General features: G+C 42.3%; 1 protein-coding gene across 1 annotated transcript in view; it reads left to right on the top strand.

Moving 5' to 3' along the window:
- The window catches only part of PCNX2 (pecanex 2), a 220,803-nt gene that overhangs the window by 42,235 nt on the left and 163,194 nt on the right, over positions 1-15,374 (top strand). The window contains exon 9 of the mRNA XM_064488633.1: positions 3,694-3,829. Coding sequence (XP_064344703.1) covers positions 3,694-3,829 — 136 coding nt within the window. The remainder of the gene's footprint in view (positions 1-3,693; positions 3,830-15,374) is intronic.

The raw sequence follows: 15,374 nt of genomic DNA, 5'->3' as shown, positions 1-15,374 counted from the left end.
TTCTTCAGAGATTAGTAAGGAGGGTCCTGGCCACTGAGTGACTTTTGTGACATCATCGGTTCTTGAGTGGACAAGCTGGTGCCTGTGGGTCTCACTTCAGCATCAGGACCGCAGAAAACTGTGCCAGGCTAAGAGGGTAAATCTTTTCCCTTGGAGCAACACCGGGAGCAGCGTTTCATATCTTCCCCCTGCCAGACAGGAACCCCAGATACACGTGACAAGGAAGGTTTTCTGATGAAGACGTACCAGTCAGAAAGCTCAGGAAAGGGTCTTTCTCAATATCATCATGCCTCGTCTAGAATACTCAACTCTTGTAAAAGCGGTTAATTAAGAGGGAACTTGGCATGTTGCTTACATCTGTTTTTCTGAAAGAAAGAAAAAAATAAGAAAAAGAGGATTAGGTGTGAGTTGAAGCCAAGATATTCTTCCCCCATTCCCGCTGGTAGAGACCACTAGAATTAACATGTTGTTTGTGGGAAAAGCATAGGGGCTGCATTGCTATTTAATATGAAAATAAGCAAAGTCAGATCCTCTGTCAATAGAAGGAAATAGGAAGGTTGTGTCTGGTTATCAAGTGTCTAATATATAGGAGGCACTGTGCCCAGTCTGAGTTCATTATTACAGGAGTCCCTATGAAGGAGACATCATCCCGGTTTTACAGGTGAGGATTTGACACAGGAAAACAGCATGTTGATAGTCACAGATGCTACGTAGAAGTGTAGCAATTCAAGCAAGTTTCTGTTTAACTCTAGAAGTCATCCAAACGATTTTGAAAAGAAAACCAAACCCTTGATTTTTACATAGGATTTTTAAAGGGCTTGCATGAGAAAATGTTCTTGTTTTACTTTCAATTTTATTTTTATTGATGTGTAGTTGATTTCAATGTTAGTTTCAGGTGTACAGCAAAGTGATTCAGTTATACATATACACACATGTATATTTTTTCTTTTCAAGTTCTTCCATTATATGTTATTGCGAGGAATTGAATATAGTTCCCTTGCGCTACAGTAGGTCCTTGTAATAATGTTCTTTATTATCATTTTTATTTTGCAGTCAGAAGCATGCTAAGTAATAGGCAAAAAATTCAGCTGCAGTGTATTGACACTTCCTTTTGCACCGTGTTTCCTGGCAGGAAGGAGGAGGGTTGCTCTGAAGTAGCTGTTACAGCTCACACGGTTGTGCCGGCTTCGTTTATTTCAGTTGGCAGTAGAGGGCGCTATACTCTTTCTAGATTTTGTCATAGAAGAGCGCTTTTCCATCCCCCGCCACCTTTATAGTCACCACCTACATCACCTACAGGAAAGTCAGAGTAATCTTTTGGTTTTAGTGAAGTTCTCACATTTGCTGAGTTTTAGGTTTCTCTGACTTTGCATTAACAAGATGTTTTTGATCCTATTATATTTAGCTCTGAAATGACAATTTCGGTCCTCAGAAGTTGCTGATATGTTTGAGTGAACATTGTCTGTATAAATGTAACGTTTTCCCCCCTAGACATTACACCACTAATATAGACGGGAAGCAAAAGCAGTTTACAGAACATTCATCCAGATAATGGAAGGACAGGATTTTTAAGTTTTCAGGTTCCCTGTACTCATCCCGCCTGACTCATTTCTTAAACCCTGATGTTAACGTGTGATGTTTCCTAAATGGTTCTTGACATGAAGGCCTTTACTGAATGTGTCATCAAATGGTCCTAAATGATGTCTCAAAAATGTCGAGAAATTCTTGCATGTGTGCATGCACCCATGTGAATAGCTGTCATGTTTTCAGCCCTGTTCCTGTAAAGTAAGTATTTGCATGTTCATGAATATGGTAGTAAGGAGTTAGGGAAGAGAAAGATCCAAGAACTTGCCAGAGACTTTATACTGAAATGTGAGGTCAGAAATCAAAAGGCGATGATGGCCTTAGTTAGGGCAGCATCTGCATTCTTGAGGTGGTTTGGGTCCCAAGAACCTGAAGACCCAAACTGAAAATGGATTAAACAGTTACTGGATGTATTACAGGATGTGTTAGAAACAGGAAGTCCAAAGGGGTGACCGGTGCAGGGCTGACTGGCTGTCAAGAAACTAGTTTCTCAATGAACAGTACATATATGTAAATTTTTTTAAAATATGCAGTATATTGTGTCTATATATTTACATACAATATATTGTACATGTGCAGTCAAATTGTAACAATTCTACCTAATGAAACTGAAAAATGAAAAGAAAACGGAAAAAATAATACAATTTAAAAAAGAAACTAGTTTCTTTCTTTTGTGGGTGCGTGTGCTTAGCATGCATGAGGTCCTCGGTTCAATCCCCAGTCCCTCCTCCACTACAATAAATAAGTAAACCTAATTAACCCTCCCCAAAAAGCCCTAGCAATGAAATAAGTTAATTAAAAAAGGGAACTAGTTTCTATCTCTTAGCTTTGCTGTCCTCACACTTGGCCTTCATGATGACTGTGTGGTTGTGAGTTTCTTATTCACATAACATCAAAAGGTCAGGAGAAAGACGGTCTCTTACTTTTGTTACCTTTTAAGAAGTAGAAGAAGTTGCCCCTGAGCCTCTTCTACTCCCCTTTGCTTGACACTGGCCTCTTCTAGGGTTATGTTCCCATCCTAAAGCCAGGCACTGGGCGGTGTGGCTGGACTTACCTGGATGGGTGTGGGGTGACCAGGATTTACCCCTGGGGGCTAGGGAGGGACCTAGTCTCTTCTGAACCCAGGGTGTTAGATGATTGAATAAAACTGGAGTTACGTCAGCAGGAATTCTGTTAGAAATGACTGTGGTGGAGGCGGCCCGTACTGTCTCCTCAGAGTTATCGGTACCCTGCCAGAAATGCAGGCAGAGAGAAGTGTCCTAGTTTTTGCTTTCTGAGCCAAAGGAAGAATGCCAGGATCTGATATTGCTTAAAGAGTTCCATTAATTAAGTCCTGTCTGTCCGATGGGATGGAAGACAACAAAGCGATTTAGATGCAGATCACAGCTGGCTCAGTAATGTCCTCTTTTACGATTACCTGGGGCATTTCTTTTCTGTGACGAGCACTTGCTTTGCTCTGGGTGGCGACGGGGTGTGGGCGAAGGGGTGATGCAGGCTGGTGTTGGGGGTTGCCAGAGGTAGCAGAGGTGTTAGGCCATCACTGTGTCTTCCTGATTGGCGTCTTGGGAGTGGTCCAGCTTGCTATTTATTGTATTTACCAAATATGAAGCTAGAGACGGTTGCTACCACCATTAAATATATAGAAAAATAAGGTCGGAGGGGAGGGGATAGCTCAGTGGTAGAGCGGGTGCTTAGCATGCATGAGGTCCTGGGTTCAATCCCCAGCACCTTTATTTAAAAATAAATAAATAAATAAATAAATAAATAAATAAATAAACCTAGTTACTGCCCCCCCACCCCGAATAGAAAAGAAAAGAAAAATAAGGTCGTCGCCTCTGGCGTTCACGAGGCGTTTACCTCCCTATCCCGTGGCACCCTGCAGCTCTGGACAGCCTGAGTGATTCAAATGTGTGTGTGCAAGACGACCGTCCTTCTGCCTGCAGGTAGCATTGCACACGCAATTTTCGACTTGGAACGGCTTGTGTAAGGTTGTAAAGGCTTATCCGTGGCCTTCCTGGATGATCCCTGGAGCCCCTGTGTTTGTGTGCAGTTAATAGATGACGTCCCGCACTTCCAGGTAACCAGAGCGTTTGTTTGGCCCATCCTCAGGGACATACAGATCAGCTCCTCCAGTACCACCACGTCCGAGAGTCAAGACCCTTCTTCCGGGGACCCCGCGGTCAGTGCCCTTCAACAGCAGCTGTTACTGATGGTGGCTCGGAGGACCCAGCCAGAAACCCCACGGGTATGTTCCAGCATCACTGCTTGTAAATGCTCCAGAAGCAGGGATCTTGAAACCTACTTCCAGGTTGGATTTACCCAACAGAACTAGCCCGGCCTTATGCTGAATTTTACGTCACTGGGTTGGGGCTATATCACCGCATGGTGGTCTACTGAACGAACGTGTAAAGAAACCATTTAGGTAACAGGCACCTTCTGCTGATGCTAACAGGATTATTACTGTCTTAATTGCTCTTCCAAATGCGTTAGAAGTTTATTTACACTGCTCTTTGGTGGCCAGGATGCTCACTTGGTTAGGATGGCTTTTTCCCCTGTGGTTTGGAAAATATCTAGACTTTTATTAATTTGTTATCACCTTATATATTGAGCTTCAGAGATTTTGAAAGAGAATCTTGGCTGGGAAGCGAGACTTTATTTTTGGAGCAAATGACACGACCATCAAGGGACTTGAAAGATGAAGCCTTCTGTTCGTTTACTGACAGATAACATTGGTGTTTATTCATTTATTCAGTGCACCTTTAATGAGGCTGTGGGAGGCCTTTAATGAGACTGTGGGAGGCAGAGCAAAGAATTAAAAAAAAAGATAACATGGGAGGAAAGACATACACCTGGTCCTGAACTTAGAGGTACAGATTCCGTCAGGGCATTTTGGAGAATGAGGATGGAGAAGGCTCCTTACAAGAAGGGACACTTGGGCTGGACCTTGAAGAAAAGTAGATTTCAGTAGGTACAGATGGAAGGAAGAGTTCTACAGATGCAACACTGGCCAGTTAGTGTGATGTTTCTCTATTGCTGCACTTACCTTCCTCCTGACAATGTTTTGATTTCTTCTGGAGAATATTGCCAACAAAAAATATGTTTATGGTTTTATATTTGTTTTCATGCTTGCTTAACCAAGTTTTTCCAAAAGATGCCACAGTAATTTATACACTATTGTTCAGCTGTGTGAAAAAAAATGTCATAGTCCCTTCTAACTGACCATATGCTGTCCTGGACAGTATTCCTGCTGACTGGATGGGAGTGGGGCACTGGGTAGGGAGGACTTGAAAAAGCCAGTGAAGGGTAACCAGCCCTCCCAGGCATGAAAGAGTTTTGGTGGGAAAAAGCATTCACTTAATTCAAGGAGTCAGTCTTCAGGGCTGTTTCCTCCCTTCCCTCCCTTCCAGGGCATCCGGATGCGGAAGGAAGCTTCCCAACACCCTGGGAGGCCAGCGGAGGTGGGAGGGCGCCCCTGGTGGCCAAACCTGGCTTAGATCCCACTGGGGGTTCCCTGCCCGTTACCAGAGATTAGGTTCTTGTCTCAGGCAGGAAAGAATTCAAGAATAAGCCATAGTAAAATGGAAGGAGATTTATTTAGGGAGATACCCACTCCGTTGACACAGTGAGGGCTGCCTCAGCAGGCAAGAGAGGTGGCCTCAGGGTATGGCACAGTTTTTATGGGCTGGGTAATTTCTCAGGCTAACAAATGGGAGGATCATTTCAACTATTTTGGAGAAGGGGCAGGGATTTCCTGGAATTCCTCCCCCCTCCGCTGCTTACTTTTTGTCCTTTCATGGTCAGCCTGGGAACTGTCATGGTGCCTGTGGGTATGACATTTAGCAGCTAATGTGTTACAGTGAACGTATAGTGAGGCTCAAGGTTTACTGGAAGTCAACTCTTCCACCATCTTGGTTCTAACCAGTTTTTGTCCTGTCCTCAATTGCTGTGTCATTCTAAAATGCTTGTGCCCTGTCCCCTTCCCTCCTGTCCCACCCCTGCCCAGTTAGGGTACACTACTGGGGTCTCTGACCCTGCCATCAGCCCCCAGCTCTGAGGCCCCTGCATTCTGTGGCCTTCTCCTCTCCATGAGTCTTTGTGCTCACCAGCCTTTTCTGTATCTTCATGTGCTCCCGTGGGCTCAGCTGCGTCCCCTACACTTTGTGTCCTGTACCCAGCCCCACCTCCACTGCCCGCACTAGCTCCTGCCACAAGCCTTAGTGCAGGGGGGTGGGGCCCTGCGGAATGTGGGTTTTCTCTGAGAAACTTGCATTTTCCTGAGACAGGCCTGGGGATGCATCCTCTACCTACGGCCAGAATGTCATTACTAGAGGTCCCTGCAAGGAGGGACAGTTTATGTGAAAATATTCAGATAGTTTGGGAAGATGCAAATGCTATTGACTCCACGAGCGGCAGAATTGTAGGGAAACTAGGAATTTTGGATTGTCAGAGATGCAAATCCGTTGCCTTAATATCTCAAAAACGTCCCAGGTACAGCAGAAACTCGGGAGTAGGTAACTGTGGCATGGATAAACCAGAGCCACGCTATTCTTCATTTTACACTTGAAATTCTCTAAGTGGCATCATAATGTAAATGAAGTGTATAAAAAACTAAATTTGCATGTAGTGTCTCACTGCTGCTTAACTAAATTCACTGATAAACTTCAAATTTTCTTCTTAATATGTATTTTATTCAGTTCAGAAAACATTTGATGAGGCTCCTATTACTTGTAGACCATTCGTTAGGCTAAGAAATAGATACAGAAGGGGATAAGACAGTTCTTATCCTTTGCAGTGTTTTGTTTTTTGGGGGGTAATTAGATTTATTGATTTATTTAATTTAATTAATTTATTCAATTTAATGAAATTGATTTATTTAATTAAATTTATTTATTAATTTTAATTAATTAATTAACTAATTTAATGGGGAGACAGAGGATTGAACCCAGGACCTCATGCAAGCTAAACATGTGCTCTACCACTGAGCTCTGCCCTCCCCTCCTTGAACTTCAACTCTCTTAACTTTCTTAATTTTAGATAAATTTTTTTTGACATTTTTTATTGATTTATAATCATTTTACAATGTTGTGTCAAATTCCAGTGTTCAGCACAATTTTTCAGTCATTCATGGACATATACACACTCATTGTCACATTTTTTTCTCTGTGAGTTATCATAACATTTTGTGTATATTTCCCTGTGCTATACAGTGTAATCTTGTTTAATTTTAGATAAATTTTTTTAAATGTTTAAGTTTTACTCTCTGTAGTATAGAGGTGGAAAATGAAGATTTCCCTCCAGGCTCCTCTTTGGCCCCTCAGTAAATGTTTGCAAAGATCTCATATAGAAAACAATTCTTTAGTTCTATTATTTAGTTTTCCAAATTTAATTGATACCACCAGGAATTTCAATTAGGTTTTGGCTATGAGATAAAAATTAGATTGGTTTTCTGCTCATTGTCCTGCACGTACTTAGTGAAGACTTACTGTACCTCAGCCCTGTGCTGGGGGCAGGGTAAACCACAGCAGAAATCACCAGCCTCTGCCTTCAAGCAGTTTGACATCTGGTCAACCAGGTCAGCTGTCTGGGGTGGAGATGTGATCGCGACAGGCTCAGGCGCCGTGGCTGTGGAAGAAGCCCCAGGCCAGGATACAGGGCATCTGGGAGACTTCCCCCGTGAGGTGGGATCTCAGCTAAAACATGGAGGGTGCATTGAAGTTGGCAGAGGAAGAGCCGGGGCGAGGCCTGCGGGTGAGAGAGAAGCAAGTGTGGGCACTGCCTGGAGCGAGGAGGCAGAAGGTCAGGGAGAACACGAGGGAAGGGCTGTTTCTTAGTCCAGCAAAAATAAGCAGGGACCCCTTATCTCCCTCTGTTCTTCATGGTCTCAGGAGTGCTGCACGTGTGATCTGGTAGACCCCTCACCCATCTCACGGGTCACTGTTCTGTGCGTGGGAATCCACAGGGGATGTGAAAATAGGTCAAGGGTGAGCAGTGGAGATGATGACAGTCTTTTGAGGAGGAGCACATGGGGCTACCCAGGACTACTGTGTATCCTGCCCCCTCCTTCTACCATCCCTTTTCTCTCCCCTTCCCCTTCCAGGAATTTTTCAAGACCCTCCCCCCCCCCCCCCCCCCCCGCAAAATGCAATTAAATCTGCCCTAGTCCTCTCTGACTTTGGGAACGTCCTGTAGAGCCGGTCGCTCACTCGTCTCCACATAACAGACCTTCATTTGTGTTCTCCCTTTTGTTAGGTAGGGTTCATGCTCAAAGTTATAAAACTGACTCTGAAATTGTTTGCACATGTTATTTGTCAGCCATTCTTCCCCATCCTAGTTATTTTTGTCAGTGTCCATTTTCTCGTGGTTTCTCTCTCAACGCTGTTTTTAATGTCCTCTTGCACAGCTGGACTTGCGTGTATTGTCTCTGGAATGGTCCTGCTGTGAAAGTGGCCTTCACCCTACGGGTGAGCCCGGCCTGATGTGTGGATTCGCCTGGGTTCCCTGAAGTGCGGGAAACAGCAGAGACCGGGTTTCGGCTTCCCACAGTCCTGGCTGCATGCTGGACCTTGGGGGAGTGATCTCCCCTCTCAAAGCCTCAGTTTCCCATAGTTTAAATGTGGATGATAACACTGATGTGGGAGAGTTATGATGAGGTTTTGAGGATTGGAGATAATATGTGGCAAAATTTAATGATCGGTGGCAGCGATTAATACCGTCAGAATTCTTGTCGGTCATGTGGAATTCTCGAAGGTTCCGTTATTTTGAACCGTAGAACTTTTCAGGTAGCTTGGGGGAGGGGTGGAGACCTTTACACTCTTAAATGTTTTGATTCTACCAAAAATTATTCCTGAAGTGTACTTTGTACTTCCCTGCTTTTTTCTTTTTAAATTTGGAATTTTTTTATAAATTGAACTATAACTGATTCTTCCCTCCCTTCTTAAACTGAATATGCTGATCATCATTCAAGTTGTTCTTGATCATTGAGATTCATGAAACAGACGTTGGTCTTATGCTGTCAACGCAGACCCATGTGGGGAGGGAGCAACGGCATTTATCCTGTTGTTTTCTTTGAAGGGGTGGTAATTAGGTTTTTAAATTTATTTATCTTTAATGGAGGAACTGGGGACTGAACCCAGGACCCTGTGCATGCTAGGCAGGCACTCTACCACTGAGCTGTACCCTCCTCCCATCCTGTCTCTTAAAAAGGACTCATGTTCAGTTTACACCCTGTCCCCCTCCTTTACTCCTCTCCTTCTTCTAATAGTAGAAGAAAGCTGCAGGCCTGACTTACTGGATGGGGTGATGTGGCTGTTCCTGGGTGAGGCTTACTTAACAGATCAGAGTCAGAAACGGTGTTTTGGTTAGTGTGTCTCTGCATTTACCTGAGTCATAGTTGGGAAACTCCCCCTCCGTCTCCACTGTGACCCTCACGCCTGCAGCCCCTGCACTGCCGATACCCGCCGGGAGCTCTGCCCTGGGACCCCTTTCTCCATGTCCTTGCTGGGCGTGTCCACCTCACACGCTCCCTCAGCTCCCTTGTCTGTCTCTTTCCGAGTATACAGATGCAGACTTGTGTGTGTGTGTGTGTGTGTGTGTGTGTGTGTGTGTGTGTGTGTGGTTGAGTTATCAGGGCGGGTTAGCTTGTCTACACCCCAGGAATTTCTAAACCCCTTCAAGATAGAAACTCTGTCTTGTTATTCTTTGAATTCTCAGCTTAGATTACATATAGGATCTGGCTTAGATAATCTGCACGATACATATCTGTTGGGATGAGTGAATAAAATGAATGATTAAAATGATGAGAAACATTTGAGTTTGAGATTTACATCATAAAACAGGCTAAGAATAATTGCTGTAATTCTCTGAAACATGTAGCTCTGTGCGTTCCCTGGTATTTAAGGCAAAAAATGAAATTCAATGAACCTGATTTTCTCATAAAGGACGTTGTTATGAGCTGACTTGTGCTCCCTCAAAATCCATATACTGCAGTTGTAACCCCCCAGGACCTGAGAATATGACTGTATTTGGAATAGGACCTTTAAAGAGGCGATTAAGTTAAAATGATGTCATTGGTGTAGAACTTAATCCAGTATGGCTGGTGTCCTTTTAAGAAGAGGAGAGCAGGACACGGACACACAGAGGGAAACCGTGGGAACACACAGGGAGGGGGTGGCCGTCTACAAGCCAAGGAGAGAGGCCTCAGAAGAAACCAGTCCTGCCAACACCTTGATCCTGGGCTTCTAGCCTCCAGAATAATAGCAACACTTCCGTGGAAGAGTTATTGTGAGGTTTGGAGGATTAGAGAGGATATATGGCAAAACTGTGCCTTTAATAATCGGTGTCAATTATTAGTATTATCAAAATTTTTATTAGTTATATGGAACTCTTGGATTTTTCAGATAGTCTGGGGGAAGACAGACATTCCTATTGTCTAAGCCACCCAAACTGTGGCACCTTGCTGTGGCGTCCCCCGCAAACGATCACAGAAATCAAGTCAGTTTTCTCTCTGCATTAAATTCTGAGATGTTTTTAAACAAGGATTTTCATTTATGCAGCAATAAAAAGCCTGATACGCCAGAATCTTTAATAAGTTTTGCAAAAGATGTAGTCTTCATGTGATTTTTTTTTTTAGTTTGAACTTCCCTAAGGTTAATATTCAAATAAAATCTAATATTCTAATAAAATATTCTATTAAAATGTTCTAATAAGAATATCCTATTTTTATTATTTAAAAAAATGCCATCGCCTCCACTGTTGCTTGTCCTTGACCTATTTAGGCGTCACGCCTGAATTCCTACATCACAGAACAGTAAACCACATTCACCTGTACACACATTTCTTACTTGCACTCTTTGTCCAGGGAACATGAAGGAAAAGGATCTCTTTGCAGGGGGAAGGTTTACTCTGGAGCACACATGCTCTTCTTGCTCACTTCCTGCTCAAGTGACAGCAGGAAGTTTCCACGAGCACTCTTTTCTGTTGGGAGGAGAATTCCAGACGCAAGCATTGCTGACAGTCTCAGCTTTCCTGTAATAATACAGCCCGGCCCATCCTGTATATTGCCTTCACGATGGGTCAGCTTTCCCTTGAAATGCCTTTTGCATTAATATTTTATAGTCTGACTGCATGCTGCAGAGCTGAGTCAGTGAATTAGCATCTGGGAACAGAGAGATGGTGAAACCTCTCAGTGGTCTCCAGTGAAGCAAGTGTGCTGTCCTGATGCGTGCCAGGCATTTTGACATCCGTGACTTTCAGTGAATTAAGATTAAAAAAATATGCAGACTCTCCAAGGATAACCTCTTGCTTTATAAGTCAAAGAGCCGTCTGGGAGGGAGACCTTTAAAAGACCACACCACCTCCACGGCTGCTCTTCCGTTCTGCCCTCCTGCCTTTTCTTGTCTTGGTCCTTCTTATCAGTCTCCCGTGTTTTATGTTCATTAGCCTACAGGAAATGAGAGCCTACCTCAAATCCATTTTGGAAAAATTCAGGCAAGTGCAAACAAATAAAAACATGGACTTGAATCATCCACCAAGTCCACTTTTAGGCACACGTCTGAAAGAGCCTAAAGCAAGGGCTCAGATATTTGCATGTGCGTGTTCACAGCAGCATTCTTCACTGTTGGAATAGTGAATATTCCACCAGGAAGTGGAAGCGATCCAAATGTCTATCAACAGGTGAATGAATAAATGAAATGTGGCGTGTATCCACACAATGGAACTTTACGCATCCTTAAAAAGGAAGGAAATTCTGACACAGGCTACACGGATGAACCTTGAAGACATGATGCTGCATGAAATAAGGCAGTCAAGAACAAATACTGTATGATTCCACTTATACGAGGTACCTAAAGTAGGCAAATTCCTGGAGACAAGGCAGGATGGTGGTGGCCAGGGGCTGGGGGAGGAGAGAATGGGGGGTTAGTGTTCTATGCAGACCGAGTTTCAGTTTTGCAGGATAAAAGAGTTCTGGCGATCTGTTGCACAACAATACGAATGTCGTTAACACCAGTGAAATGTACACTTAAAAATAGTTACGATGGTCAGTTTTACACTGTGTTTTTTTAAACCACAATTGTAAAAACACAGATTATAATTAGACGATTCAGAGGAGGCTGGGCATCTCTAGAAGGCTGACTGACAGAAAGGACGAGCAATGAATGGCCCAACAGTGAAGGAGGAGGTCAATGGGGGATTTGGATTTAACTGTCTTTGTGTGCTGAGAACTGGAGACAAAGCACAACAAAATCTAACAGGACCCTCTCCTCTTAATCTAGGGCCCCAACAAGCTGCACCCCACTTGTTAGGATTAAATAAACACACTCTATCATCAGCACTCCCACAAGGGAGCTGCCGGGAAAGCTGCCTGTCTCAAACCTTGGTGCTGACTAAGGGGACAGAAATCTCTCTGAAGACTTTGTAACCACAAGATAACATCCAGTTTGCAGCCCTTATTCACTCTACATGGATGGTTCAAACAGCTCAAACAGAGGATGTATTCTGAAGTGGTCCTTGAGTGGTAGTGCCTCTAAGCACCTAGCAGAAACAAAGGTAAATTTCAGTCTGGAAGAACAGAGCTTTAATATTGCTCTTGAAGAATGCATGCTAGTAAAGAGACAAGGAAAGTATGACTAAGTGAAAAGTTTTAACATATACTACAAAACCGACTGCCGCGAATAAGAGCCAGGAACGTCACCAGAAAGCAGAAACGGACTCTCAGTGAATTTAGAAATTGTAATGATCAGATTCAGAATAGAGAGTAGGTACATCTAATACATCGAAAGGAGTAAAAGAAGAGATTGAAAATGTAAGTAAGAAGCAAAAGGCTTATAATCACCAAGAAGATCTGGAGAAGCACCAAATACGAGAAATGAGAAATGTGATAATGAAAGCAAACTCTTGGAGGATTTGACAAGAAATCTGACACTTAGGAGCAGAGAACTGGTAAAGTGAAAGTTAGATCTGGAGAAATAATTTCGATGTAGCACAGAGAGACACAGAGGGAAACAGAACAGGAGGTTATAGGGTGAGGAGGACATTGTCAGAAGGGCTGTCATCCTCCTCGGTCAGAATCCCAGAAGGAGATGAAGGGAAGAATGGGATAGGAAAAATATTAAAAATTTAAAGGCTGAGATAACACAGACTTAGGCAGTTGGGATGCTGGTAAACCAGCAAGAAAAGGATGAACATTTTAATTAAAGGCACTGGGGCAACGGTTTTCTTTATGGTAAAGGAAATGTACCCTATTTCACATTATACACAAAAATTTATTCCTGGTCGACCAGCAACTTAAATGCGAAAGGCCAAACCATACAACTTTAGGAGAGGTGATATAATCAAATATCTTTGCAGCCTTGGGGGAGAAAGGATTTAGTAAACAAGGTATAGAAAGTGCAGAGCTTTTGCACTTGGTAGGAAAAGTTGGATACATTATATTTCACTTAAATTAAGAACTTGTATTATCAACTATATTCAATACCTTGTAGTCACCTATAATGAAAAGGAATATGAAAACGAATATATGTATGTACATGTATGACTGAAGCATTGTGCTGTACACCAGAAATTGACACAACATTGTAAATTTACTATACTTCAATAAAAAAAGAACATGTATTTATCAATAATGCTGTAAAGAATGTAAAAAACCAAGCCGTAAATTGGGAACATATCTGTAACATATATCCTTTAATAAAGGTCTTGATCATACATGTATGTATATATACAAAGGCACACAGGTACACACACAGTATGCCTCCATGCATACACATGTGTACATATATACACACGTACACATGTACAAACTAATGAAAGACAAAGCTGCAGGCCAACAGAGAAAGGGGCAAATGATTTCAGGAAGAAAAACTAAAAGCAAACAAAATGCTCGACTTCATTAATAGTGAGGGAAATGCAAATTAGAATAAACAAGAAATATCACTTTATTCTTACCAGATTAGCAACAATTAAAAATTGCCTGTTGCTCTCAGATGTTGGTGAGGATGTGGAGCGATGCAGCATGTGTGTGCTGTTGGGGGTGTGTAAACCCATAGCACTGAAGTATTATCTAGTAAATTGAACATTTCCACACCCAGTAATTTCATGTCTGGTAAATTTGTGCATTTCCTGGAAAAGTCAAACTTTTTTTTTTCAGTAAAGTTGAACATCTGGTATAGTTGAACATTTGCATTCCTAGGAGTTCCATTCCCAGGTGTATGTTCTAAAGAACTTTTTTATACAGATGTACCAGGAGACATGTTCAAGAACATTCATAGCAGCAGAATAGCATAAAAAAAGAAAGAAAAAAAAAAGGAAAAAAGAAAAAAATTGAAAAAAAAGCCCCAAGTCCCTAAATATTCAACAGTAAAATGAATAGGTGAATTATGGCACATCCATGTAATGGAATATTATATAGCCATGAAAATATATATATATGCTGCAGCTATAAAACATGGCAATGTGTCAGCCTCGGGAACAGAATGTGGAGCAGAGGGAAGAAGAAAGCAAAAAGAAAGGAGCAGAAGGCTATATATGCTGTGGTTTTGTATCTATAAGGTTCTAAAACATAAATAAACAGTATAGAAGTTGTGAATATAAGTATAGCAAACACTGAAGAAAAGAAAGAGAATGATGACACCAAATTCAGGACAGTGGCACTTGCCGAAGGAGGAGGGAAGGGAAGTGGTTGGGAATGTCTGTGATTCCATTTGTGCTCTTTTTCTTACCCTGGGTGACAGCCACATTCATTGAATTGTTTTTCTTTCCACCTTACACATACTAAAAAAATATGTATTTGCATTGACTCAATATTTAATAAAACTATATTTTTTAAAAAAGTGTGATACCTAATGTTCTCCAATGTAGGGGAAAATACCCTAAGTTACCTCCGAGTCCTTGGGCTTTGATTTGTACACAAGACGCTTACTAAGTGCACATGACAAGTGTGCCCCCAGAGCACAAGAGGATAAAACCGTGTGTTTTCAGAAGATGACTGTGACCGAGGTCCTTATTACACTGTGTTTAAAGAGGTGATCTCCAGTTTTCTGAGATGTTTAGCCATGGAACATGGAGAATGAAAAATCGAGGTAACTATATTTAATTTCAAGAGTAGTCTCTGGAAAAACCGTCACAACAGGTTGCTTTAACTCCTTATGTTTTAAATATCATATCAGGTGTCAGAAGAGGTAGGTTTTGATTTTTCACCTCTTAAGTGTTTCTTCCTCCTTTCCGTCCTCTGTGTTCCTCCCTGAGTGGACCCCTTGGCTTCAGCTCTTCAAGGTCTGTGTCACGTGTTTTTCAGATGATGCATCCAGCTTCAGCGTTAGCATGTGCAGAGCTTGGCTCTGGCGGGCATTCAGTGTCAGCGTCTGAGTCTGTGTGACCGTGACCGTGTCTAAGGGATGTTTTCCTGTCGGCACTGGGATGCCAGGGACAGAGTCTGCCATAATCTTTCATATATTCCTACTCCCAACCTCATGCCGGGCTCAGAGTCACTCATTAAGTGTTCCACAAATGAATGAAGACTCATTTTTCTTCAACATTGAATTCCTCTCCACTGGATCAGAAGAGCTAATCAGAGATGAATTTGGGGTTAAAATGTTTTAAATCTGGGATGAAATTCCCCTGCCTGTTTCTGTTTTATTGGTTAGATTTTTTTCTATAAATATTTCAGTTTTCTTGTATTGGGCCTCACCAAAGAGCTACATATTGTCAATGAAAATCTTTTGGCTTAGAGTAAAATTTAAATATTTATCTCAGGATTACATTAAATAACATACCTTTCAAAAAGGAAAGGCATT

Source organism: Camelus dromedarius, chromosome 8 (genome assembly GCF_036321535.1).
Source record: "Camelus dromedarius isolate mCamDro1 chromosome 8, mCamDro1.pat, whole genome shotgun sequence".
Lineage (NCBI taxonomy): Eukaryota > Metazoa > Chordata > Mammalia > Artiodactyla > Camelidae > Camelus > Camelus dromedarius.
Note: the sequence above shows the minus strand (reverse complement) of the source record. Positions and strands in the feature narration are given on the sequence as shown.